Source organism: Kryptolebias marmoratus, linkage group LG16, assembly GCF_001649575.2.
Source record: "Kryptolebias marmoratus isolate JLee-2015 linkage group LG16, ASM164957v2, whole genome shotgun sequence".
Taxonomy (NCBI): Eukaryota; Metazoa; Chordata; class Actinopteri; order Cyprinodontiformes; family Rivulidae; genus Kryptolebias; species Kryptolebias marmoratus.
Genome location: NC_051445.1, coordinates 11,270,753 through 11,295,238, shown reverse-complemented (window position 1 = coordinate 11,295,238; position 24,486 = coordinate 11,270,753). Strand labels below are relative to the sequence as shown.

The 24,486-nt window shown below is 41.9% G+C and overlaps 2 protein-coding genes across 2 annotated transcripts in view; both read left to right on the top strand.

The window, feature by feature from the left end:
* The first annotated feature begins 3,792 nt into the window (after nucleotides 1-3,792).
* On the top strand, nucleotides 3,793-11,250 carry prpf3 (PRP3 pre-mRNA processing factor 3 homolog (yeast)). Its single transcript, XM_017424939.3, has 17 exons — nucleotides 3,793-3,977; nucleotides 4,409-4,562; nucleotides 5,425-5,555; nucleotides 5,752-5,919; nucleotides 6,023-6,109; nucleotides 6,268-6,515; nucleotides 6,614-6,732; nucleotides 8,051-8,238; nucleotides 8,356-8,522; nucleotides 8,623-8,705; nucleotides 9,099-9,242; nucleotides 9,333-9,432; nucleotides 9,545-9,658; nucleotides 9,763-9,881; nucleotides 10,167-10,244; nucleotides 10,329-10,384; nucleotides 10,471-11,250. Exons 2-17 carry the CDS (start codon nucleotides 4,418-4,420, stop codon nucleotides 10,618-10,620), a joined length of 2,097 nt encoding a protein of 698 aa, XP_017280428.1. The 5' UTR covers nucleotides 3,793-3,977; nucleotides 4,409-4,417; the 3' UTR covers nucleotides 10,621-11,250.
* Nucleotides 11,251-11,404: 154 nt separating this feature from the next.
* Nucleotides 11,405-24,486, top strand: part of rprd2b (regulation of nuclear pre-mRNA domain containing 2b) — a 13,441-nt gene continuing 359 nt past the window's right edge. Inside the window, exons 1-10 of the mRNA XM_025007823.2 lie at nucleotides 11,405-11,637; nucleotides 18,962-19,091; nucleotides 19,202-19,413; nucleotides 20,596-20,648; nucleotides 20,744-20,870; nucleotides 21,161-21,336; nucleotides 21,508-21,793; nucleotides 22,017-22,277; nucleotides 22,539-22,703; nucleotides 22,804-24,484. Coding sequence (XP_024863591.1) covers nucleotides 11,442-11,637; nucleotides 18,962-19,091; nucleotides 19,202-19,413; nucleotides 20,596-20,648; nucleotides 20,744-20,870; nucleotides 21,161-21,336; nucleotides 21,508-21,793; nucleotides 22,017-22,277; nucleotides 22,539-22,703; nucleotides 22,804-24,484 — 3,287 coding nt within the window. The 5' untranslated portion in view covers nucleotides 11,405-11,441. The remainder of the gene's footprint in view (nucleotides 11,638-18,961; nucleotides 19,092-19,201; nucleotides 19,414-20,595; nucleotides 20,649-20,743; nucleotides 20,871-21,160; nucleotides 21,337-21,507; nucleotides 21,794-22,016; nucleotides 22,278-22,538; nucleotides 22,704-22,803; nucleotides 24,485-24,486) is intronic.

The following is a 24,486-nucleotide window of genomic DNA, read 5'->3' as shown; positions in this document are numbered from 1 at the left end:
GTCCTGACATTGTCTGTGAGATTTGGGGGGGCGCGGCCGAGCTACGGGCCGATAACGTCCTCATCAGTTTCTCTGGCCTGGATGTGTTCTCGAGGGGCCCGCGCCGCGGTGACGCCGTCTTCCACCACTGCTCGGATGTCGCCAGGTGTGATGGACTGACAGTAGGTGTGTGGAAACAGCAGAGTGTGAAGCCCTAAAATGGTATAAATAAATAAATAAAAACACTGAAACTAAAGGGCTCGGCATTCTTGAAGGAATGCAAACTGCTGGCCGCCTTTCATGCAAGTTTTAAACTCAGATCTTTTTATGAGTTCAACCTTGAAAATATCATCATGTGTAAGTTCTCACATGATCTGTAAGGGCTCGGAGCACGTGTTGTGAATGACTCTCAGCTACTACCGCACCAGCTTTTAGCTCTGTAGCTGTAAACTTCAAGCAGGTGTAGCCCTGTTTGAGTTGAGGTGGACTGACTCCAAAAAGCGAATCAGTCAATATTTGCTTTCATTAAAATCTGCTCAGAGATACATGAGATATTTTGGTACCCACACACACACGCGTGGGTAAATACACCGTCGCTCCACCGCAGGCAGCGGGCGACAGCAAACAGAGTCGTGAGATAAAAAGGCTTCGTTCGTCGGTGGGTGACTTGGAATTTATCACGTGCGAAGAGCGAACGCTCTGAGGTCCTGGCGGCCCGAGGTGGGAAGTTCAGACAGCGGAGTCCCCCGCGACCGGATCTTCCAAGATGATTTACGGCCCCTGTCAGACAGCAGTGAAAGAAAACTGGGCCAGCATGATGAAATATACCAGACTGCACTTTGAAAAGCCAAAAAAAAAAAAAAGGCTCAGCGGAGGAAGATGAGCAATACAGCCAATAGGGCCATTTGTAAAAAAAATTATAAAAAATTACAGCGATAAGACCAATTCATAACAGAAGTCAAGCTGGTAATTAAGATCAATGTGAAATCAGACACTCGTGAGACTCAACGGATGCTTTTGCAGATCCTGGACACCAAGTGGCGACTGAACGTGTCGCGTTCCTGCGTTACAGAGCTGGAGTTCAGATGTTTCATGAAGAGTGTGTGTTTTGTTCTCCCGTCGTGCAGAAATATCGGCCATGTTGTCGCGTTTCGTGCCGAGGTGTCATTATGCAACAGGGCTGGCCGGACAGACGGGCAGGTGGGGAGACAGGAGGGGGACAGGCGGGACGTGCGGGGGACAGATTCGGGTGAGACGGAGTTTGTGTGCGCTGCCGGTCGGCTCGCTCATCATTTAATCCCAACCTCCGGACGCGTCCCAGAAACACAGGGTCTGACTGAGAATTAGGGTGAAAATTTGAACCAAACAACTGAAAAAAGCGGTTTTGCGTGGACATTGTAACAACTTTGACAAACATTGAGCTTTTCATCTAAAACAAATAAAATAAATAGTTGTTTTGGGCATTTGAAATGAAATGTTAGCAATTATTTTCCTGTTTATGTAACTAAAAACTTTTCTTTAGTACTTTCTTACAGCAGTAATGCACAGAAAGTGGTCTGCAAATGATTTTCTACATGAAATAAGTCATCATTTGGGTTGCAGAATATCAGTAACTTAGACAACATTAAAGAACTTGCATTCTCTGAAGGAATGCTTATCACCCGCCACCTTTCAGAACACAGTTTCAAACTAAAATCAAGCCAAATTTATAGCCATTTTGGTCAAACCTCGAAAAGAACATTAAGCAATATATCACGCTCAGAGTACATGTTGGGGATCACTCTCAGCTACTACCACATCAAACTGTAGCTCAGTATCCATAAGTTGTAGCCTTTTTTTTGTTAACAAAGCCTGGGTATCTGTGGTGGCCATCTTGAATCAGGGCGACTCCAAAGATTAATCAGTTCTAGACCTACCTCCAATGGTTGCTTTCTGAGAGTGTTCATTAAAGTGGTTCATGAGATATTTTGCTAACAAACAAACAAGGTCAACGTCATTGGTTAACGCCAAAGTTTAAACCAAAGATTTTGCGCAATGAGCAGAGCTCAGAGTATGTGTTGTGAATGACACACAAAGACATTTATCAAGATGGTGGTGGTGAGGTAATATAAAGCATTTTACTGAAAGTTTCTCAAATCTCCTTGTATTTTATTTTTTTATATTTCTAATAAGAAGCTTCCTTTATGCTGCTGAATCATCTTTTCAAACGTCCAGCTGAAGGGCTGAAAAACACGGGGAAATTTCCCTCTGACTGGTCATTTACGTGCTCGTGGTGCGAGTCTAATTACAGTTGAGTGAGGAGGTAAACTCTGAGCGGATAGGAGTGATTATCTGAGGCGTATGGGGGATAACAATGTGGGAGTTGCACCGTGTTGAAGGAGTAAACACAATAGGGTTAAATGTCTAACGTCCTAACGATAATGGATAAATCACGTTTTATTTGCATACAGATTTGTCCTTAGCACTTTGACAGCGTAGGTGTCTTGTAGGAGGAGGAAGAGGAGGAGAAGGAGGAGGAAGGGGTCAGACTGATGTAGCCTCAGGCTCGCCATGACCGACTCACGCTCACACTGCTCCACGTTCACTCACTTGACCCACATCACGCAAAGAAAGCAGAGAGGCAGGGGAGGGGCTTCAGCGCCTGATAATCTTTGTTTTGTTAGTCACCTGACGGAGTTCATGGCCACCCAGTGGTTAATGGGATACTAAGGCAATGTTTAACCTGAGACTGACTATTAAAACTAGTTAAAAAGATTATTATTTAAGCTTGCACAGTGACAGGTTACAGTTAACCAGGACTGTCCTAATCAGGATTACTTATTTCAACTATTACTTAAAGTTGATACATAATGAATGACTCTATGAAGTTTGTATTTGTCAATGCCAAATGTTTCTTTTAGAAACTTTTAGGTTTTTTCCTTTTTCAGTCAGATTTCTAGTTTTGTTAAATATGATGTGAGCAGTAATTGATTTTTTTGTGGCACTTTATGAATAGTTGTTTTAATTCGTTTTAAACTTACATTAAGGAACGAATGACACATACTTTAAGTATGTGTTTTTGTTGTTGTTGTTTTAGATTATTAAAAGTCCCTAATCAATAATAACAAAAAAGCTTTATTTAACCCCAAGGTTTTCTCCTTTTTATGTTGCTGTTTGAGGCTCATTCATTCATTCCTTGTTTTGTTTTAAACACGTTCAAACATTAACCTTTGGAGTTATCTCATTTCTTTCTTTTGACACCTGTACCTGCCCTGTTACACGTCTCAGTTTACGACTATTTCAACTTTTTGCTCCAAGTATGGTGTTTACTCACTAAAACAAACAAAACCCACATTTTTGCCATCTTATACAATACTATTACTGTACAGTTCTTCACCTTAATGTTTAATTAAAAGATGTATTTTATTGATTCTCTTAAACTGGTTCATGTTTGGACTTTGTTACACAAACTTTTCAGAGTTGTCATTATTGTTTGATATATTTGAGCTTTAGGGTTAGTGAAACCAAAATTATTTTGATGGCATTACATTTTCTTCTAATCCTGTGTTAAAATTCTACTGACTGAAGAGCTAACTTTAGCTAAAGCTAGCCGTTAGCTAACATGTAATTTACGATATAAAACAATCGGTAAACCTATAATTTCCATAACGCTGCAGCTAGCAGAAGTTAATAAATAATTTCATATTTTTATACTTAAATAATTGTGTTAAAAATGGCAGGAAACGGGACAGTTCCTTACCTTGTAGATAGGCGGTGAAAACGACATTCGGCCCTGGAGGGGACTGCTCGCGAGAAGCCACGAAGAAGAGTTCGAACGCTTCCATTTCCGGTTCCGGGTCTCCCCTCGAACAGAAACGTCGTGTGAACGGCGCGGCTTGCACAGAAAGTTCACAGGAATACTTGTCGATTGGAGTAATTTACGAGTTTGAACTTTGATTATTTCCGTGGGATTTTGACGGGATTTTCCGAACCGTTTGGGTTACAGACAAATCCGACAGGTTTGTGTCCTCAACGGAGCCGGTGTTTGTTGATGTTTGCACAGCCAGTAAGCTAATGTTAGTTAGCATGTAACCAGTCGGGGGTTGTTTTTAAGCTCATGTTAATGTTTTTAGTTTGCTTGTTGTGCCTTGTTAGTTCAGCCATCTGCACACTTCAACATAATATTTATTAACTCATAAAATTTACAGTGTTTGTTTGTTCTGTATCTCATGTGTTAGCCAAGTTTAGCTAACGTTTGTGCTGCTCTAAATCGGTAACAAAACAAAGATTTTACAAGTAATTTATTATTGTTTTGCCTATTTGTTACTATTAAACATATTTTATAGTATTAAACTTCTGTTTAACATCTACTTTATAAAAAAATGTTCAGAACATATTAATGTTCTGATCTGGTGGCAAAGTGGTGTCACTAAATTGTTGTGTTTTGCAGGATCTGAGGATGTCTCTGCCTAAGCGGGAGGTGGAGGAGTTGAGACCCTGGGTGGAGCGCACTGTGAAGAAGGTGCTGGGTTTCTCTGAACCCACTGTGGTCACTGCGGCTTTACACTGTGTGGGAAAGGGGCTGGATAAGAGGAAGACTACAGGTTGGTATACCTCGTATGTGATCCAACTAAGGATGTTCAGTCCTAACGTTATGGACCACCCAACTAACACTGATTCTGTGCTGCGTGTGCTGTCAACTGAACATTGATTACTATTCAGGGCTTGGACCAAAAGATGTTAAACTATGTCTGTTCTGTTTCTGATACCAGAATGTTAGCAGAGACTCCCTGTTGGATGGTGAAGGGGGTCTTTAGTGGGTTGAGCTTGCTTTCTCTCAAATGCCTTCAGTTGGAATCCTGAGGAACACCTCAGACCGTTTAGTGGGTTCTTTAAACCATATACTGTGCTGGGAATGTGCTGTTTCTATCTGGTATGAGGCAAAACGGAGTTGTCAGTATTTAGTTTGGTGGCAAGTGTCAAAGTAATATCCAGGAGAACAGCACTTTACCTGACAGTGGTCATGAAATTGTATCTGGCTTATGAAAATTTGTTCTTATTGTTGTACAGCTAAAGTGAAAGATTACAGTTCCTATTTGGCACTAAAACTTGGCAAGACACTCAAGTTACTGTAGATGCTTTTCAGTTGTCTTTTTTGCAATTTTCTTTCTGGTAGTAATAGGTTGTTTTCCACTGATACATAACAACATTCTAACTTCTCTTTAAGGTTTCATAAAGTATGAAAATATTTATTAATTTCAGTCTTTTTTGCTATAAACATGCAATAAGACAGACAAGACTTTTGTCTCTCTCTGTTCTCTGGTTATCTACCAGCAATCTTTTCTTTTTCCGCACTGCTTTCCAAATGATTGTTTGAGGAAAATCAATTTTGGCAACATTTTGCCAGGATGATAATCAGATTATGACTAAATTTGTGTTAATTACTTAACACTTGTTTGTCCTCAGACCAGCTGCGTCCTTTCCTTGACGACTCCGCCGGAGGTTTTGTGGAGCGACTTTTTGAAGCTCTGGAGGAGAGCCGCAACTCCCGTGGCAACAAAGGAGCCGGAGAAAAGAACCGCAAGAGAGAACTCAAGGTAACAAAAGTCAAGTTTCGAGACTTATATTGTTGGCTAGTCTTTGATATTAGTCATGACATTAAAACTCAAATATTTCTGTATGTTGAGACTGTTATTTGTATTTAAATTTTAAAAAAATCACATCCTAATGTGATATATTATTACTTAGCTAACTAATTGTGTGGATGCTCGTGGTTTGGTTGTTTGAACTCAGGATGTCTTTGGAGAAGAGGTGGACTCGAGTGCCATGAAAGAAACGCCCGAGGTGGGAGATGGGACGACTGTGAAGCGAAAGCGAGTCCCTCGTTTTCAGGAGGTCGAGGAGCCTGAGGTCATACCCGGACCTCCATCTGAAAGCCCAGGCATGCTCACCAAAATGCAGGTACAAGAATATTGGTGCAGCTTGCAGGAACTTCATAATCATTATGTTTGTTGATTTATAATTTTGCAACTGATGTTTTTTGTTCTTTATCGTCTTTTAACAGATCAAACAGATGATGGAAGCCGCCACAAAGCAGATCGAAGAAAGAAAGAAACAGCTGAGCTTTACGCCTTCAGCCACATCTGCATCAGTAAAGAGTTTTTTTTTTTTTTTTTCAAAAGCTCCAACTTTGTGCTCTTCAAGAAAATACATTTTTAAAATATCAGACGTTTCAGCATGACTTTCACTGTTTCATTATTTTTGATCTGACTTTAAGGTTTGTGTATTTTCTTCTAACCACGATCGCAGGTCGACGCTGCGACAGTCACACGGCTTCTCGGGTCTGGCGGAGTTGGCGGCGGCTCGTCTATCGCCCCCTCCCAGGCCGCCAGCTTTATGAACGACGCCATCGAGAAGGCCCGCAAGGCCGCTGAGCTACAGGCCCGCATCCAGTCCCAGCTGGCGATGAAGCCTGGGATCCTCGGGACTTTGGGGAACACCGGGCCTCAAAACTTTGTCGCGCTCGCCAATCTGCACGCAATGGGAATCGCTCCACCGTAAGTAACATCAGATAATTAAGACGTTGTCGGGTAATATCTGTACGCACACAAGGAACCGAAAATAGATTTTTTTTCTTTTCTCTGTGCAACTACAGGAAAGTAGAAATTAAAGAGGTGAACAAGCCGACGCCTCTGATTCTGGACGACAAGGGCAGAACTGTTGATGCTTCGGGCAAAGAGGTTGAACTCACACATCGTATGCCGACGCTCAAAGGTATGTAATCGGTATCTTTACGCTCTGGGGTTGTCAAAAAGCTGTTTCTCAAACGATTACTACTAATAAAGTTCAGATTTCAAGGATTACTTTTCAGCATTATTAAAACAAGAGTTGTCAGGTTTCCATTCACAGCTGAAGCAGCGTTGCTGTCACCAGGTTGCTCGAGGCTGCAGGAGGAAGTTATCTAACTGGAAACAAAACTTTGAGCAGGGAAAAACAACTTTGTTGGACATCCCTAAGATGCAGTGGTCAAGCTTTTCCACCATCATTAGTTTTTATTTTTGGGATCACAGAGATGTTATCTTGGACAACATTTTTCAGTCAGAGTTTTTTCCAGCTGTGCTATGATTAGAGGATTATGAAACGGTCCAAAAACGAAACAAACACCTTACCTTATGTAAACTCATAAACCTTTTTTGCATACCATGTTCATTATAGATGTTGTATTCATCTTTTAAAGTCGAATAAGGAATGGCAGTGGTATCCCAGCTAGTGCCATCTTTCTCCTGTCCAGTTGAGACACAACCTTACACTCCATTTCTTCAGACAAATATCCGCTTTCCTCATTAGCAGCTGAAGACACAAGCACTACCTGACATCCACAGATGACAGGGACTGAAAAAATAAGGATAATAAAGGGATAATAAAAGGACTAAATTGAGCAACCGGGCACATCATTGAAGTTTGAAATAGTTTTGGAGAAGAAACAGCGTTTGCATGCACTCGTGTGTGTGTGTGTGTGTGAAAGAAAAATGCAGAGTTGATGTGAGCTTTTTGTCGTCGTAGCGGTGCCAATAAGCAGTTTTCTCTCCCTTCTTGCCGTGATCTTTTTCATTTTTCAGAGCAGACATTTTGATAATAAACGGAGACTCGAGAGGGGATCCCTGTTTTTAAAAAAGGCAAAAACCTGCACTTCCTTCCACGAATCACAAGTTGAAATGGGGAAGTCATTGCTCGGACAGTAATGCAATGCATATTATAAATTGCTTTTAATGTCTCCAGCCTTTAGGGGGAAAAATAGTTGGACTTGACCTCAAACTTTAAACTTGAAATGCTTCAGTCAGAAGCGTGACAGCAGCTGGAGGTGTAAACTCTGACTCATTGGAAAAGATGCTGATGTGTCAACCTGTGAACTCATAGCACTATTTATTAAATATGAACTGCAGTCATCTTAAATGTTTTGTTAATGAACAGAAATACCAACGTTAAAGATGTTTCTGTTCGGAATACCAGTGCTTTTAGTTTGAATGTTGTCCCTTTAGATTAAAAACAAATCTAAATATTGAATTAAATCATTTCCTGCTTTTCTGTGCAGCTAACATTCGGGCCGTGAAGAGGGAGCAGTTCCGTCAGCAGCTGAAGGAGAAGCCCGGGGAGGACCTGGAGTCCACGTCCTACTTCGACCTGCGTGTACCCATGGGTCCAGCTCAGCGCACTCGCAGGAGCTTCAGATTCCACGACCCGGGCCGTTTCGAGAAGATCGCTCAGAGAGTCAGAACCAAGGTCGGACAAAAACCCTTCGAGCTGCGAACGGTTGAACCTTCCAGCTTCGTGAAACATTTGAACTCGCGATTGTCCGTGTCTAACGCGTCTCTCGCACGAATGCCTCCCTTTTTGCAGGCCCAGCTGGAAAGGCTGCAGAATGAGATCGCCCAGGCTGCGAAGAAAACGGGAATCCAGGCTTCTACCAAACTGGCTCTGATTGCTCCTAAAAAAGAGATCGAAGAAGGGGAGGTGCCCAGCATCGAGTGGTGGGACTCCTTCATCTTGCCCTCCAATATAGCAGTGTAAGACATGACATCCCTAAAAACCTGAGTTTAGAAATCTTTGTGACACAAATAAAACATGTAGTAAAACAGACTTACCTTTTTTTTTTGTCTTCCAAAGAAATCCAGACACAAAGTTTGAAGAGTTCGATTTGTTTGGCGTAACCAACCTAGTAGAACATCCCGCCCAAATGAGTCCACCAGGTAAGTGCAGGAATGGTAGAAACATGTCTTGGGAAGTTTGAACATTCCTGTTTCACTGAGATCTATAAAGGATGATAGAAATACACTCAAAGAAAGCTCACAGGGAGCTGGATTTTTGTATTTTTTAGGTATTTCAGTAAGCGCCTACTATGAAAACAGTCATAGTTGTACACAAAGCAGCTAGTCTGTGAAGGAAATGTCACCAGTAATTATTCAGTTGTACATTATTTGTTTATTTTTACTGCCTTTCCTTCCCCTGAGCTCTGAGGTGTATATACTGTTAAGGTTTTTTTGAAGCAGCTGTGCATTTTCTCCATGTTTGCTTCCTAAAGGTGGTTATGTCCTTTCTACGAGTAACATTTCAAAACTGTGTTTTGTTTTCCTTTTTTGCAGTCGACACGGATAAGCCGGTAACACTGGGCGTGTACTTGACAAAGAAGGAGCAGAAGAAACTAAGAAGACAAACGCGCAGAGAGGGGCAGAAAGAAGTGCAGGAGAAGGTCCGTTTGGGACTGATGCCTCCACCAGAACCCAAAGGTAGGTGCCCACAAATCGTTGTTATTGCTAACGGTTGCGCCGTCTGGCAACGCAAACCGCAGCTGACGATTGTTGTGTTTGACTTCTTAGTACGCATCTCCAACCTCATGAGAGTCTTGGGGACGGAGGCGGTCCAGGACCCCACAAAAGTGGAGAGCTTTGTGAGAGATCGGATGTTCAAAAGACAAAAGTTAGTGACTCGATTAAGCTCTTCTGTTGTTGCCTGTTTTCTCTTACTGAAAAATCTAAACAGATGAAAGCCTTTGTTTTAAGATGTTTGTATCTGTGTCTCTTATTTGCAGAATCCACGAGGAAGCCAACGCAGCTCGGAAGCTCACGGCGGAGCAGAGGAAAGAGAAGAAGGTCAAGAAGTTAAAAGAGGACCTCACTGACGGTGTTCACATCGCAGTTTACAGGTGTGTGTGTTTGTCAGGAGGAAACACACGATGCGGCTGAGGACCGATATCATTTCATGCGTGTCGCAATCTTTTTGAAATGCCACCTCTGCTTTCATTCCCAGGATCCGATATTTGCAAAATCCCGCTAAGAAGTTCAAAGTCGAGGCTAATGCTAACCAGCTGTACCTGACGGGCACAGTTGTTCTGCACAAAGACGTCAATCTCGTTGTGGTGGAAGGAGGTGAGGAAAGACGGGGGCCTTTTAGCTTCATTATGCCGACTAAGACTGCGGTTTTCCATTTATTCTGCAGACTGTTTCAACGGTAGCTCTGTGTAGGAATATATTTGCATAATTCCAAGAGTATTTTATTTTTTAGTGAACTGATAACATGAACAAAATGACTCATTTTCAACTGACGTGCTGTCTGATCTGTTGTTCCTTTAAAGTTTGTTGGGCGACTCGTGACTCAAAATCGTAAATTTCAGCTTTTTTGTTGCACTGATTAGTTTGTTTTCTCCATTTTAGGCCCTAAATCCCAAAAAAAGTTCAAGAAGCTGATGCTTCACAGAATCAAGTGGGAGGAACACAACTCTAAAAGAGATGGTACGAGTGATTCACCGCTTCATTTGTGCTACTTGTCACATTTTATTACTTTATTGTCATTAAGCTGTTTCGCTTATTATTTAGATCCAGATGGTGATGACGATGCAAAGAGGAACAACAAGTGCTGGTTGATTTGGGAGGTCAGTGATCACATTTTACTTCCCCGCTGCGTGTCGGATTGTCCTGTTTTGGGTTCTGATCTCTTTCGGTTCACGTTATTCCTCAGGGGACAGCAAAGGAGCGTAGCTTTGGCGAGATGAAGTTCAAGCAGTGCCCCACTGAGAACATGGCCCGGGAACACTTCAGGAAGCACGGCACGGAGCACTACTGGGACCTGGCGCTCAGCCACAGCGTGTTGGACGGCACCGATGACTGAACCCCGCCAGCGGCGCACTTCTCGGGTTTCTGTCGGACTTCTCTCGTCGTTGAGCCTGCAGATTCACGGCCTCTCAGCAAAAACCGCCTCTTCCCCCGCTGGCTACTGGAGGGGACTCGATTAAAAGACTTGACAAAGAAAAGAAAAAAAAAAGGATGAACAGTAAATGTGTGGATGTCTTTTGTAAGAACGAGACAGCTCAGGGCGTGTGGAGCGGAGCATGTGCGTGTAGGTCTGCATCAGTGTTGATTTCTTTGGTGATATATAGGCTTCTCTGTCATATTTTTTGTAGACAGATGGCACTGTGTGATGTAAATACCTCTCCCGAGACTGTATGCGAGAACAAAAAAAGATGTTATGACCGATGTTTTGTGATTTCGATTCACCATAATCCCTGTTCGAGTTAAACGATGAGTAAAAAAGGCACCCCATCGACAACAATTTGCACAGCTTGTGTGCTGAAACAATAAGACCTGGAGGCGTACCTTTATAATGTAGGCACTGCAAATTTTCAGGTTCTTAAATGCAGTTTTTCCTTTTAGAGAATTGACCTCTTTTTTTGTCTCCGCTGTAGCCACATTTTTCTGTAACAGTACAGTCACTGCCTTAAATAAACAAAATGTAACCCCATTTTTTTGCCATCTAAAATGTTTATAAAACCTAACTTACTGTCGCACGGCTTTGCACACAGCTCACAGTCGATGATACAGTTGTTTTGACGTAAAAAAAAAAAAAGTGAAAGCAGAGGGGCGTGTTTTCCCCGAGTCGTCCTCTTTACTCCGGCTCCTCTATCCCCATCGTTAACAGTCGGAGCTGGGAAGATGGCGGCCGGTTCTGGGCCTGCGAGCGGCCCGGGAGCGCGCAGCTCCACCGCTGCTCTGGAGGCGTCGTTGGACCGCCGCTTCCAAGGAGTATCCAACACTATGGAGTCGATACAGGGACTCTCGTCTTGGTGCATCGAGAACAAGAAGCACCACGGCCTTGTCGTTCGCTACTGGATGAAGTGGCTCAAGAAATGTGAGTAAGCTAAGCCGCTAGCCAGCCAGCTAGCTAGCTAGCTAGCGCACTCCAGCTAATTCAAATGCATTTATGCCCTCCCCTTTTTAATTTTTTTTTTTGCAAGGCTTTTCTAGCTATTCATGACAGAGTGCAAATCTGTTCCACTAGAGACGAGTTTATTTACCATAACAGATTTATAATTTGCAGTAGACATCATGAACCCCAGCGTTGTCATTACTTAAAATTAGCTGCTAATAGCGGCCAAGCTAACGTGTGACTAATGGTACTGTTTACACCGTCGGGCCTCCGCGGGGCTCCGGGGCTGTTCATGCGTCACACTGCTGCTAAAAAATTGAAATAAAATTAAAACAGAGCAGGTGTTTTGGTTCGGATCTAGGCAGCTGACAGGCGTTTCCCGGTTAAAGCTGCCCAAAAGTCCGCCTGAAACTGTGTGATGCAGTTGAGTAGCGGATTGGCGATTAAAGGGGCATTCCGTCTAATTAAAGCGCACTGAATGGACCCGTAAACCGTTGTTTGCCCCAAAGCACCATAAAACTTTATTATTCTCTCGGTTAGCACAGTTATTATAGAACATTTCCTTAGATGCAATTGCAAATTTGGTGCCATTTTTTTTTTTATTTTTTCCCCAAACTGATTTAAATACTGATTCTTTATGTCAAATAACCTACAAGTGTTTGACCGTATCTCCTATTCAGAGGATTTAACATGTATTTAGTTATTAGGTTCAGATGCACAAATACTGACCTGAATCCTAACCTTTTAAACTGTTCAAACCTCAGGTAAATGAAACATGTTAAATGTTTACTTGCTGTGGTATTGCTACTCATGTCATGGTGGCTCTTTGACCACTTCGCCTCGTTTTCTTACATTTCTGTCCAGTATTGTTGTTTTCTGTTCGAACTGTCTTTTTAAACATCTTGCAGCACCTCCGTTGTAATATATCCTTTTTGATACCAAACTGAATTCACACATTCAATCCAGTTTTTCCTGCAAGTGGTATTCCTGTAGTCCTCTAGAACCATTAAGCACTGCTGGAAAAAAAGTTTTTTTGAATCAGGCAAAGTTCCAGTTTGCCCTTGTCGTTTGTTTACATGGACAGGCGGTACTTAAGAATTGTACTGGAGCCAGCAACTAGGGGGCGCTCACCATTTGTGGCTTCAGCTTCTGACCTACGGTCTTCTCTCTAGTTGTATATCTCAGTGGTCTATAGTACCTACCTGTGATAGATGTTATAGATCAGTTGATATGTGGCAAATTGTTAGTTTTGTGTGGTACGTTGTAGCATCAGTTGCTCTGTGTCTTGGTCGCGTTGATTTGTTTTTATTTATTTATTTTCTGGACGTTTATTCTTCCTCTGTGCTCGCAGAACAAAGCATGTCCTGTGGAGCCGATTACGAAGAATGAGCAGCTGTGTGCCACCGGTGTCTTAGTTTTAGTATTTATTTACGGCGTTTGGCGTGATTTGGTTAAGCTAATAATAGATAAATAAAGGGGGAAAAAAATCTGTTAATTGAACCAAAATCTGCTTGAAAGGAGCGCATTTTAATTGAAGAAACTCTTGTTAGTCCTCACTTTGCAGTGACTTTATAAGGTTATTTATTTATGTTATTTCATGACTCAAAGTATTTAATTCGATAAAAAGGCAAATTAAGAATTTAGTATTTAAAAACAACAAAAAACACAAAACAAAACTGATTTATTATATGTCCAAAATGACAAAATCTTCATGTAAATTGCTTTTAAATCTTTTATTTTATTATTTTGAATTTTAATTCAAATAGTTTGTTTTTTTGCACTCCTTGTATTGGTTCTCATACGCTAATAAATCTGCAAAGTTCAATAGTTTAGTAAGCAAAGTAAATACAAAGGAGTCCTTTAAGTGATATTATTTCATATTTGTGCAGCTTTGAATTGATTTTACTTTGACTTAATTATCTGTAGCATATCTTTTATTTCTACAACTATAAACTCTTTTCTCAGTATTTAGTTCTTAAACATAAGTCACTGAGTCTGATAAATGGAACATGAAAAACCAACAATTGTAACAATAAAATTTAAAATATTAAAAGACAAATTTTTTGTGCAACGAACTGTTTATATTTTGAGGCACTGAGTGCGAGGCCAAGTGAAAATAAAGTTAAATATATTTATTTTTGCCCATTCTATGCAGTGTGTACACCAGAGTTGTTGTAGTTGGTGTAAACGAGGCAGGGTGTGTGTGTTTGTTTTTAGTTTGAGAGTTGGTCCGTGTGTTGGACAACGAGCCCCACACCGTCCCAGATTTATCCCAACTTATCCGTAACTGTAAAGGAAAAAAAATGTGCTGCAAATGAGACTTGTAAGATGTTGTGGAACATTCAGCACTGAATGGAAGCGAAGGAATGTAGACAAAAAAAAAACAAAGAAGCAGCGGCCATCGTCAGAGACACTTACTGAAAACTATCCGAACAAATACCTCCTCTGGATTCATCAGAGCATTATTCCAGGGACAGTCTGTGTCCATCCGAGGACACGATTCCGCTCACATTCAGATTTTATTTAATGATGTCGAAGAAACTTCAACAGCTTCTGTTCCTGCGTGTGTTTTAAAAAAACTGCTTTTTAAAGCTCAGTGAAAACTGCAAAATATTTAACGAAAATTACTTCTTTTAAACACAAAGCACAGGAATGTGATGCAAATTATTTACTTTTAATAACTGAGATGGGCACCAGGAGAAGTGGGTTAATGGATGGATGATGGATGGATGGATGGATGGATGATGGTAGGGTGTGTTGGAAGTTTTACTAAATGCTTTATCAAAACAAAAATCTGTTGAAGCTTAAAATATTTCAAAAATTGACAACAAATGAAGCTGCTGCTCAGTCTGTTTAATCAGTCTTCCACAATTTTTACAGGTAAATATCAATATTTACCAAAAAATACAAATTATTCTTTGTTACTTTGGTGTTTGTTGTTTTGTTTTTTGGGATTTCTAACACTTTTATTTTTACTGCATGTGGTATAAATAGGGGAGCAAAGTCGGATCAAGTGACAGTAGCTGACTGAATAATTTATGTTTGTTTGTTTGTTTATTAGGAGGCAGCCTGCTGTGATTAACTAGTGACAGAAATATCTGTAGGTAGAAGTTTGTGACGGTGTAATCAGACGTTAAACTTTATTCAGGTGAAATTTGAGAAGTCAGTTTTAGGTGTTGGGTGGAAATACCGGGATGAGGTAATACCCTGCAGGGAAAAAATTTAATTTTTAAACGATTAAGTTTATGTTTTGTGTGCTATAACATGTTTATTTTGGCATCCAAACGTGTTATTTATGTAGCGGGTTAGAGTCTGTGTGAACATTTGTCCTGTCTTTAAGTACAGGACTAGCGTAATAATGTTGTTTTTACAAATAGCCATTTTTGTTTGTGTAAGAATTAGGATTGTTGTTTATCATTATTGACCCTTGTCCTGATCTAGGTAGATAGATAAATATACATTTGCTTCCCATTCTGAGCTATTTTAGTCTGTTTATTGGCTAATATAGAGTTTAGAAAACTTTGTTGAATGAAAAAGTTTAAATAACCGTCTGATCTGACGGGATGCGAGTAACGATCTGTGTCTGGTCTCAATCAGGAATGTTTTTGTCCCTTTAGAGCGGAACAAAATACTCAAAGCTTTTTTTTTTGTATGTGTTCAGAGCTGTTGTGTTTGTTCAGGATTAGGTTTTGTTGAAAACTATCCCTCCTAAATATCACAGTAGATCTGTCTGCAGATCCCTCTCCTGGTGGCCATGTTGAGGGACTCGACTGTAAACACGGAGGGGAAACTTAAAGTTCCATATAAACAATCTGTCGATACATATTTAAAAAGAAAAACATATTGGTTCATAAACGGTTATCTCTAGCAGCGTCTCATGATTACTTTGAGTAACTTCCTCCAGGCGTTAAGGTCAGGCGTTTGCAGATATCGAAGGTTTCTGGTTTGAAAACGTTCCCGTGCAGACGGTCGGCGACAGGATAGAAAAAAACCCGAAGTAGAGAACCACAACGTTTATCACTGCTTAACCGAAGCACTGGGTTAGATGGGTTTATGTTGAAATGTAAATAAAGTTATTAAAGTATATGGAAAAGGACGAATAAAACCGTAAGAACTGGTTCTGAAACATGGTTGGATCAGCCGACTCGTGCTAAAATCTAGCCCTGTATGAAACACAAGCCGAACAATTGTTGAACTTGAAACGTATTTTTCTGATCAGTTCTTAAATTAATACGGGACACTATTGTTTTCCTCATAAAGGTGGAGTATTTATCTGTGACAAAGTGGTCATGGCAGACATAAACATCACACTGTCGTCAGGATGTAGCTGTAGTACGTTTATTTGTTTATTAGTAGGTTTATTTTCGTCTTCCTCTCCTCGAGCCATTTTCCCACCATTTCCTTGTTTCAGGCCTCGTTTTGTCAAATGGAAATGTGTAGAAACTGTGGGCCTGTTTACCTTTTTTCATCTTCAGTTGAAGGCTTGTTTTCACGGGAGGAAGTGACGCACAATTTAGGCTTTTTCTACAGTTGGAGCTTGTTGTTGAAATCAGCTTTAGTCCCTTTAAAAATGGCGACGCGGCGTATAAGATGTACTTCCTCGTGCGTTTGATCACATGACCGTTTGGCATGAATGGAGACAGATCTATAATCAATATGACCCAGACCCCTACAGCCTGGTTTATTCGCCTTTTTAGCAAGTTAACTTAAGAAAAAGTTGCATTTCTCTTGAAGCCTTTTTAAATTATTTTTTTCCCCCAATACAGCAGGCGCTTTGAAACCTCTTACTGTTTGCACTTTTATAAAATATATCTCTTGCATTATCGCTCAGAATAACGTGGACATGCTCCCTGACAGTTTTCACCGCGTTTAGCTTCTTTTTAACATTTTATTTAATTTGTTGCATAAAACTGCTTAAGAAAATGGCTGTTGTTTTTTTTTACTCACAGCCATGGACTAGTCTTAAAGCTTTATTTTTAACCTGTTTCCGTCCTTGGAAAATTGCTCCTTTTTATTTTAATTTTCCACTTGTGCTTTTTTTTTTTAAAGCTACTGCAAAAAGGCTTCTGATTCACCGCCTCTGATTGAAGCATTAGGAGGAAAGAAAAAACCCTTAATTGATGCTTTGATTATGTCTTGACTGAGTGACTTTAATTTAATTTAATTAACACAAGAACTTTCAGACATTATAAGTGAATGTTAGCAGTATTTCCATAAGGCAAACATGAACTCAGTCCTTATAGTTTATTAAAAGAAGGAGTTTTTTATTAAAGCTGACATGATAACAGATACTCGTAGTTGACTTTAAATCAGTCTCTCCTGTATAGATTCATTAAAATGTCTCGATTTGGACTTTTACCTGATGCATGATAGAACTGAGATGCATTTAAAACAGTTTTTTCCCCACACTGACAGCTTTTTGTTGCCTTTTTTTCTGGTTACACAAGTTTGCAGCGTCACCAAACATTAACTATCTTTTTGTAATGACAAGTTCAAGTCGAAATAATGACCTTCCCCTTTATTGTTAAACTAATTTTATTTATTAAAAAGTTAAAACCCTGCTTGGAAGACAGTGGTATTTAGATTTTAAAGTTAAATAATTCAAACCCAGTCTTTGTTTTGTCCCTGGTAGGTTGAGAACATTAGTTAAAATATTACAAAATGTGACAAATCCAGTTATTTTTCCACTAGAAAGTCAGAATGTGAATTCTGCTTTTACTGATTGGAAGTGGACTCAAACTTGTGAAAATAGAAGTGATTATTTTCCAATTTAGACTAAATTATAATGTTTTATATATATATTTTTTTTTATTTTTTTCCAGATTTTTGTAAATCTCTGACCTGACAATTTTAGCTGAATATTTTCTTGTATTTAACAACATGTTTATTTTTATTTCTGGTTGAATTAACTGTATGATTGTATGTGCATAAAAACAAGTTTACAGAATCACAGTGCTGCGTGGACGCCAGAATACTTCAACACAAAAACAGGGTTTTTTTTCAGTAGTTTTATCATAAGAATCGCCACCTTCAGATTTACAGCAGCATCTAAAACGTTGTCAAGACTTTAAAGTCTTTAACTTTACTAAGAGAAGAGAAAAACAAACTTGATGCTGAATGTTTATTATTTCTTGTCTAATAGAAGCGCCGTCGATCTTCCAGCCCACGTTTTATCTAAGTTCCCTTCTACAAAAAACCCCACAGATGTCACTGAGCTGAGAGTAAAACTTTGATAAGTTGGTTAAAAAATATATAATTATGTTGTTTAACTTGTGCATGATTCTATGTTAAAACAGTAAAACTCTTATAACCGTCTTTGTAGTTAAAGGTGATGAAAATAAATAAAAATACATAAAATTGTTGTTTTTCAATTCTTTGAGTGGTCTGAATTCATAAAAACGTTTATTCTGATGAAAAGAGGAGTGTATTTCTGACGCGACAAAATCCTTGAAATTTAAAACTAGTGCCTGAGTCGAAGAGGGCGACTATAAACCACCTTTTTGTTGGGATGATTTTGATAATTCAGGCTTTCTGTTCTGTCCTGTTGATTTGTTGTTGCAGATTTAGAAAGTCTCCAATTCAAGTTTAGTAAACATTCAGCATTCTGTGTTAGGTGAGTTAATGCACGAGGATGTTAAATCCTCAAATAGGACATTCACCACAACAAATATCACATTTATCGCTCACCGGTGAGTCATTTCTTTGGTGTTTTCATCACCTCTGTGCAGCGTAACGTCACGTATGACGCTCAGCATTTAAGGGCCGTTTGTGAACTGTACAAATGCAGTAAATCAATCTAAAAAGAAATAGAAATTTCTCTAAAAAAGAAGCTTTATTGCATGTTACCCAACAGGAATTATTATTTGAGTTATATACACATACCAACCAGATAACATTTACCAGGTTTGTTAAAAAAGTGCCCACATTATAACTAAATCGTACTTAAATCAGCATAAAAAAAAATCTTAAGGGATAAATGCTTTTGGCAATTATATTATTCTGACTTAACAGTTGATTCATGTTCATTTAAAATTAAAATAGTTCAATAAATAAATATCAGTTTATATGTACATTTATGATGACGATCAGATTTTTCTATTTGCAGGCCTGTTTATTTTACATCAAACTGATAAAAGGTTTAAAGTGATAAGATTTTGATTGATCCTCAGATATTTTTCAATAAAACACATTTTGAGCAGTTTGTAGCGTACGATTTGCTGTTTTTCAGGATCACTTTTAGAGAGGTCCAAAGTAATTCAAACTTCTAATCTGATCTCTTATTTATCCCCTTTTTATTTTTTTCCAGCTGACAACAACCATCGTTTGAATCTGTTCTACCTGGCCAATGATGTGATACAAAACTGCAAGAGAAAGAACGCCATTGTGTTTCGTACATCCTTCTCCGATGTTCTCCCAAATGCTGCTCAGCTCATCAAGTGAGTGCATTCTTTTTATTTTTATATTTATCCCCCTTTTTTTAATGTAAAAATGTGCACAAATTGTTCTGAGTCCTGCTGCTAACGAGCTTGTGCTTTTCTTTGGTTAGAGACGGCAAAGTCCGCAAATCGGTGGAAAGGATCTTTACGATTTGGGAGGAGAGGAGCGTGTACCCCGAGGAGGTGATCGCCAAGTTCAGAGCCAACTTGAACAAAAAGGAGAAGGAGCGAGAGAAGCAGAAAGAAAAGGAGCGAGAGAAGCAGAAGGAGAAGGAGAAGGAAAAGGAGAAAGAAAAGCAGAAAGAAAAGGAGGCGCCTCCCGGTAACTGTCAACTTTTCCTTTTTATTTCTGAGTTTTTATTTTTGTCAGACTCAAAAGAAGCTCTCTGAGACTTCAAAAGTTGCTGAAAAGTTTATAAATCCTTACGAAGTTTTATCTATCTTAACAACAAGCTGTTTCAATGTCTTCCCTGTTTTGGCTTCTGGACGTCCCTCTGCCCTCTCCTCTTCAGACTTATCACTTCTGAAATGACACCCAGACACAAATAATGAGCTCTTTTTTTTTTTTTTTTCTTCTGACAGCTGGTTGAAGATGCATATTCGATCATATTGTTGTAACGTGAAATCATTACACAACTTTTCATGAAATCAAGCGTAATCACGGCAAGTTTAATATTTAAAGAAACGGGACGAGGGGCAGAAATTGGGAATGAAAGGGGTCCAAATTGCAAAATCAACCCTAATAGAGCTGATATTTTGAGGTGAATTTGTCAGTTTTGCCTCCTGAAGACAGATAAAATATTTTAGGAAAGAGGAGAATTGTTTTCTCTCAATCAAACATGGTGGTGGTAGTATCATGGCTTGGGTTGGGTGTGTTTATAGGACAGTGAGTTCTGAATTATTCTATAAAACTTGTGAACAAAAATTATGTTAATGATAGAAATGATTACAATCATGGAGAGTAGAGAGAGTAAAGACAGCAGCAGAGGGAGGAAATGTGGTCAGTTTGTCCTCCAGCAGTCTGAGCCTATAGCATGGCTCAGGAAACCCAAAACAACCCTAACTATAGGATTTAACAAAAAGGAAAGTCTTAAAAGCAGACTGGGTGTCAGTTTCACAGATAGGAACTGGAGGTTTGTTCACAAAGAGAGGAGCCTGAGAACTGAACGGTAGCCCTGTTCTACTTTTAGAAACTCTAGGAACCACGAGTAAACCTGCAGTCTGAGACCGAAGGGCTCCGTTAGGAAAAGATGGAACAATAAGACCTGAAATATAAGCCGGAGCTTGGTTGTGGAGAGCTTTTATGGATAGTCTTTGGTAGAAAATAAAGTAAAAGATTTTTGTTTTGACTGTTTTTAGGACGTGTGAAATCTTGATGTCGAGTTCAAATTTATGCAGAAACAGAAACAACTATAAAAAGTTGACAGAGGTTACTCCACTGTAAATTACAAACTTGTATTTATTTATAAAATATTGTGTTTATAAGTGTATTTTTTTGTTTTAGCCCCCACCAGTGCTAAAGCAGCCCTGAAGTCCAAGATTGTTGCAGAGTTCACGGTAAGCTTTGGTTTTTTTTTTTTCCTTTCCTCTGAAAATGCGCGTAAAGCAAAGGTTCGGGGCGTCGCCTTGATTGAGCTGCGCTTCTCTTCTAGCCCCACTCCCTCGAAGAGCAGCTGTCCAGACACAAGCTAGCCGTTGCTGAAGAGGAGTTCAGAGAGAAGCAGCTCGCAGCGTTCAGGCTGGACGCCTACAACGCCGAGGCCTTCAAGAGGCTTAAAGGTCAGACGTCACCGGATTTGTTTTCTGTCGGGCAATACGACACAAGCCTTCTTCTTGTTTGTCAAAATAAAAGTTTTACTCCTCGTCAGCGGGGGTGTGACGGTCATTTACTGCTCCGCCTGCTGAAAGGGTTTGACTCAAATTACTTCCTGTTACAAAATAAAATCAGAATCTTTGAGTGTCATTGTTTCTGACTCGGTCTGTGGATAAGGCCACATCACCTTTTTTCATTTCCAACCTTAGAATCTGGAGGAAACCTTGTGTTTTAACATTGATGTCTCATTTGTTAGACAAAGCAGGAGGGAACAAGTTTGCCAAGGACTTCGAGGACGGCAGTCTGAAGTTGCAGGAGTTTATCAGTTTCCTCGAGAAGGAGTTGAAAAACGGTCCGTCTCTGCTGGAAGCTTTGGGAAATGCAGACATCTTCTATGAAATGCAGTACAAAGAAGTAAAAATCGTGGCAAACGTGAGTATTGTTTATTTAAAACGTGCTGTGATAAGATCTTATCACTGGTGCGTGACAGCAATGGTTGTTTTGTGGATTATGGCGTTTTTTTCTGTTTTGGAAATAAATGTCTCATGTTCAGCTTTTTTTTTTTTTTGCATTTCTTGTTTTTGATCCTGCCGTTCTCCTCAGGCGTACAATGCCTTTGCCAACCGCGTAACCAGTCTCAAAAGGAAACTGGATTCTCTGAAGGCGACGCTGCCCGGACCCGAGGACTCTCCCATCCCCTCTCCTTCTGAGGACGCTCCGTCGCCCACCGGATCGGAGTCGCCCTTTCTGGAAATGGGTGTTAGCAGAGCTCAGGTGGATCCAGACCTGGACGGCAAAGCCATGGATGAAGGAGATTTACAAAATGACAACAGGGACACGGAGGACATGGATCTGTCCGATGAGGAGGCGAATGCTGCTGCAGCAGCAGGTTAGTTGCTGCAGAGTTTTGTAGATGCGTGGTCGACGTGAGGTACTAATTATTGTCTTTATAACATCACAAAGCCACAATATTGTCCAGTATTTCTAACCTACTTCTTACATTTTCCTCTTAAAGAGTTGGGATTTTTAAGCTTTCTGAGCTTCATTTATAGGATTTTTTTAACAGTTCGAATGATTTGCGAACATATCAGCTTCTTTTCTTTTCCTTACAGGTGACAAGAAAGACAAGTCGCCCCCTTCTGCTGCCAAGACTTTGAAGTCAGAGTCGACGTCGAAGCTTCCAAACACGCCTGCAAAGGTGTCCAAGCCCGTCGCTTTGGCTTCTGCTGCCGCCACAGCAGCCCCGGTGACGCCCACATCCGCTAAAGTCACAAGTGCTCCGACCGCTCCTCTGGGAGTCAATCTGGCCAAAGTGGACCTCGGGAAGATCAGCTCCATTCTCAGCTCACTTACGTCTGCCATGAAGAATACAGGTGTGTCTGTGAGTGGGAGAAAACGGCTTAACAGGGAGGGGGGGGTATTTTTGGACTTCAGAGATCTGCCACAAGACGATATTAACGTTGCATAACAGTCAGTTTTTGATCTTAAAGCAACTCAAAGTCATCTGTGCCCGCATTGTGATGCTTAAAAGACAGATAACCCCCTACCCCTTGCATTCAGTGTATTTAAAAAATGAATAAAAACATTTGAAGCACCTTTGATCTACCTTCTTGTCTTTGCTTGCCTGTCAGCAGCTAGTCCATCACCTCGACCATCCCCTGGGACCCCCACGACCCCGACTGCCCAATCAGCAGCCTCCAAGGCAACCCCACCAAGTCCTGCTTTGGCCAGCATCCTGTCACGTGTTGACATCACCCCTGAGGGAATCCTCAACGCTCTGTCGAAAACCAACACGCCAGGTTAGGCTCGTATCATGTTCTGTGACTTGGTTAAAAATAAAATTAAATGTATTTCACTTTTTTTTCTTTCTTCTTCTTCTCTGTTTTTATCTCAAAACAGCGTTTTCCTCTCTGCTGCAAAGTGTGACCAACACCTCCTCTGCGACCTCCACCCGAACCTCTCCGGAATCGGCAAGCGCCAAAACGCCAGTGACCCCGACCACCCCGAAACCAAAACCCCCTCTGAGTAACAGCCTCAAACAGGACGCGCTTGGAAAGAGCAGAGACTGGGGGAAGGAGCGACAGCTTTCGCCTCCCCCTCCTCCGCCTCCACCTCCTCGTCCCGTTGCCCCCACGGTCTCTCCCCCCAGCTTAGAATCCAAGATCAACAGTTTCTTGCAGGGCAATCCGGGCTTTAGCGTGGTCCTGGGCGACGACAGTCCCGACGGGGTGGATGGGACCCCAGTGAGGGACGAGGCGGCCGGCACGCCGACGCAGGACGAGATCATGGACACACCCGGAAGCATGCCCGACTCTTTAGGCTCGGCTGGAGGTCATAACCTCTCACCCACGGCCTACCGCAGTGAACCCTGGGATGCTGCCGTCACCCCGTCGGGAAGCAGCAGCAACAACGGAGACAGCCTCAACGACTCCTCTTCCAGATTCGGAGCTGTGAAAAAGAGCAGCACGCTGTCAAAAGACGACGAGGCAAAGAGGAAGCAGGTTTCCTCTCCTGACATGAAGGGTAAGAAGGATGAAAAACACGGCCAGCTGAGGATTATGGGAAACAGCAGAATGATGGGAGAGAGGAGACACTCTGCCGGCTCTCGTAAGGCGAGCACCGGCTCCGATGATGATGGCGGTCTGGGTGGAAAGAAACAGGGCAACGGGAAAGAGTTTCCCGACGGAGACGCAAAGGGGGGTCAGTACCACCGCATCGAGACGCTTGTGTCGCCCCACACTGAAGGAGCGCCCATCCAGACTCTGGGCTATTCTAACCGCCCGCTGGCCGGAGAACGCATCAAGACGGTGGAGAGCATCCGCGTGATTGGTCGAGGCTCCCGGCGAGGGGGAGGGGCTGGGGGTCGAGCAGGAGCTGCAATGTGGTACGAAGAGGAGGAGTACCTGGAAACTCGGCCCCCCTCGTCCCACATTATACCGCCGCCTCTTAACCTCGGCCAGGGAGGCGCAGAGGACATCATCCCCTCCATGCCTCCTCCCCCCCTGCCGCATCTCCTGATCCCGCATCTCCACCCTCCTCCACCTCTTCCCCTCCCGCACCCTCTTCCTCCTCCCCAGGCTCACTTCCACATGCCGTACCACACAGAGACCATGCAGACCCCTCCTCCGCCACACCTCCAGCATCATCCTGCATCCCCTTACTTTAGCATTCCCCCACCGATCCCTCGACCCCCTCCGCCTCCCGCGCTGCAGCGCCTCTCGCCTCCACCCACTCACTCCGCTGTGCCCTCCGCAGTTATGGTAGGGGGAGTGCTAGTCCCTCTCGATCCTGCCCCGTCCATGCCCCCCTCCATGAAACCCGAAGGAGTCGAGCGCGGCGGGATGGGGCCCAGAGGAAGCAAAGTGACCCCCCCACCACTCATGTCCTCGCTGCTCGGCGAGCCCCCCAAGCTTCCCCGCCCCGGCACGGTCAAGGAGCCCTTTGTCCCTCGCCATACGCCCCCCCTCCACCGCCCCGGCACCCCCGGCGTTCCTCCACCTTTGCTCGGCAGAGTGAAGGAGCCCTTGATTTTGCCCCTCCCTTCCCCTTCGCCCTCCCCGACATCCTCCACCACCTCCCCCC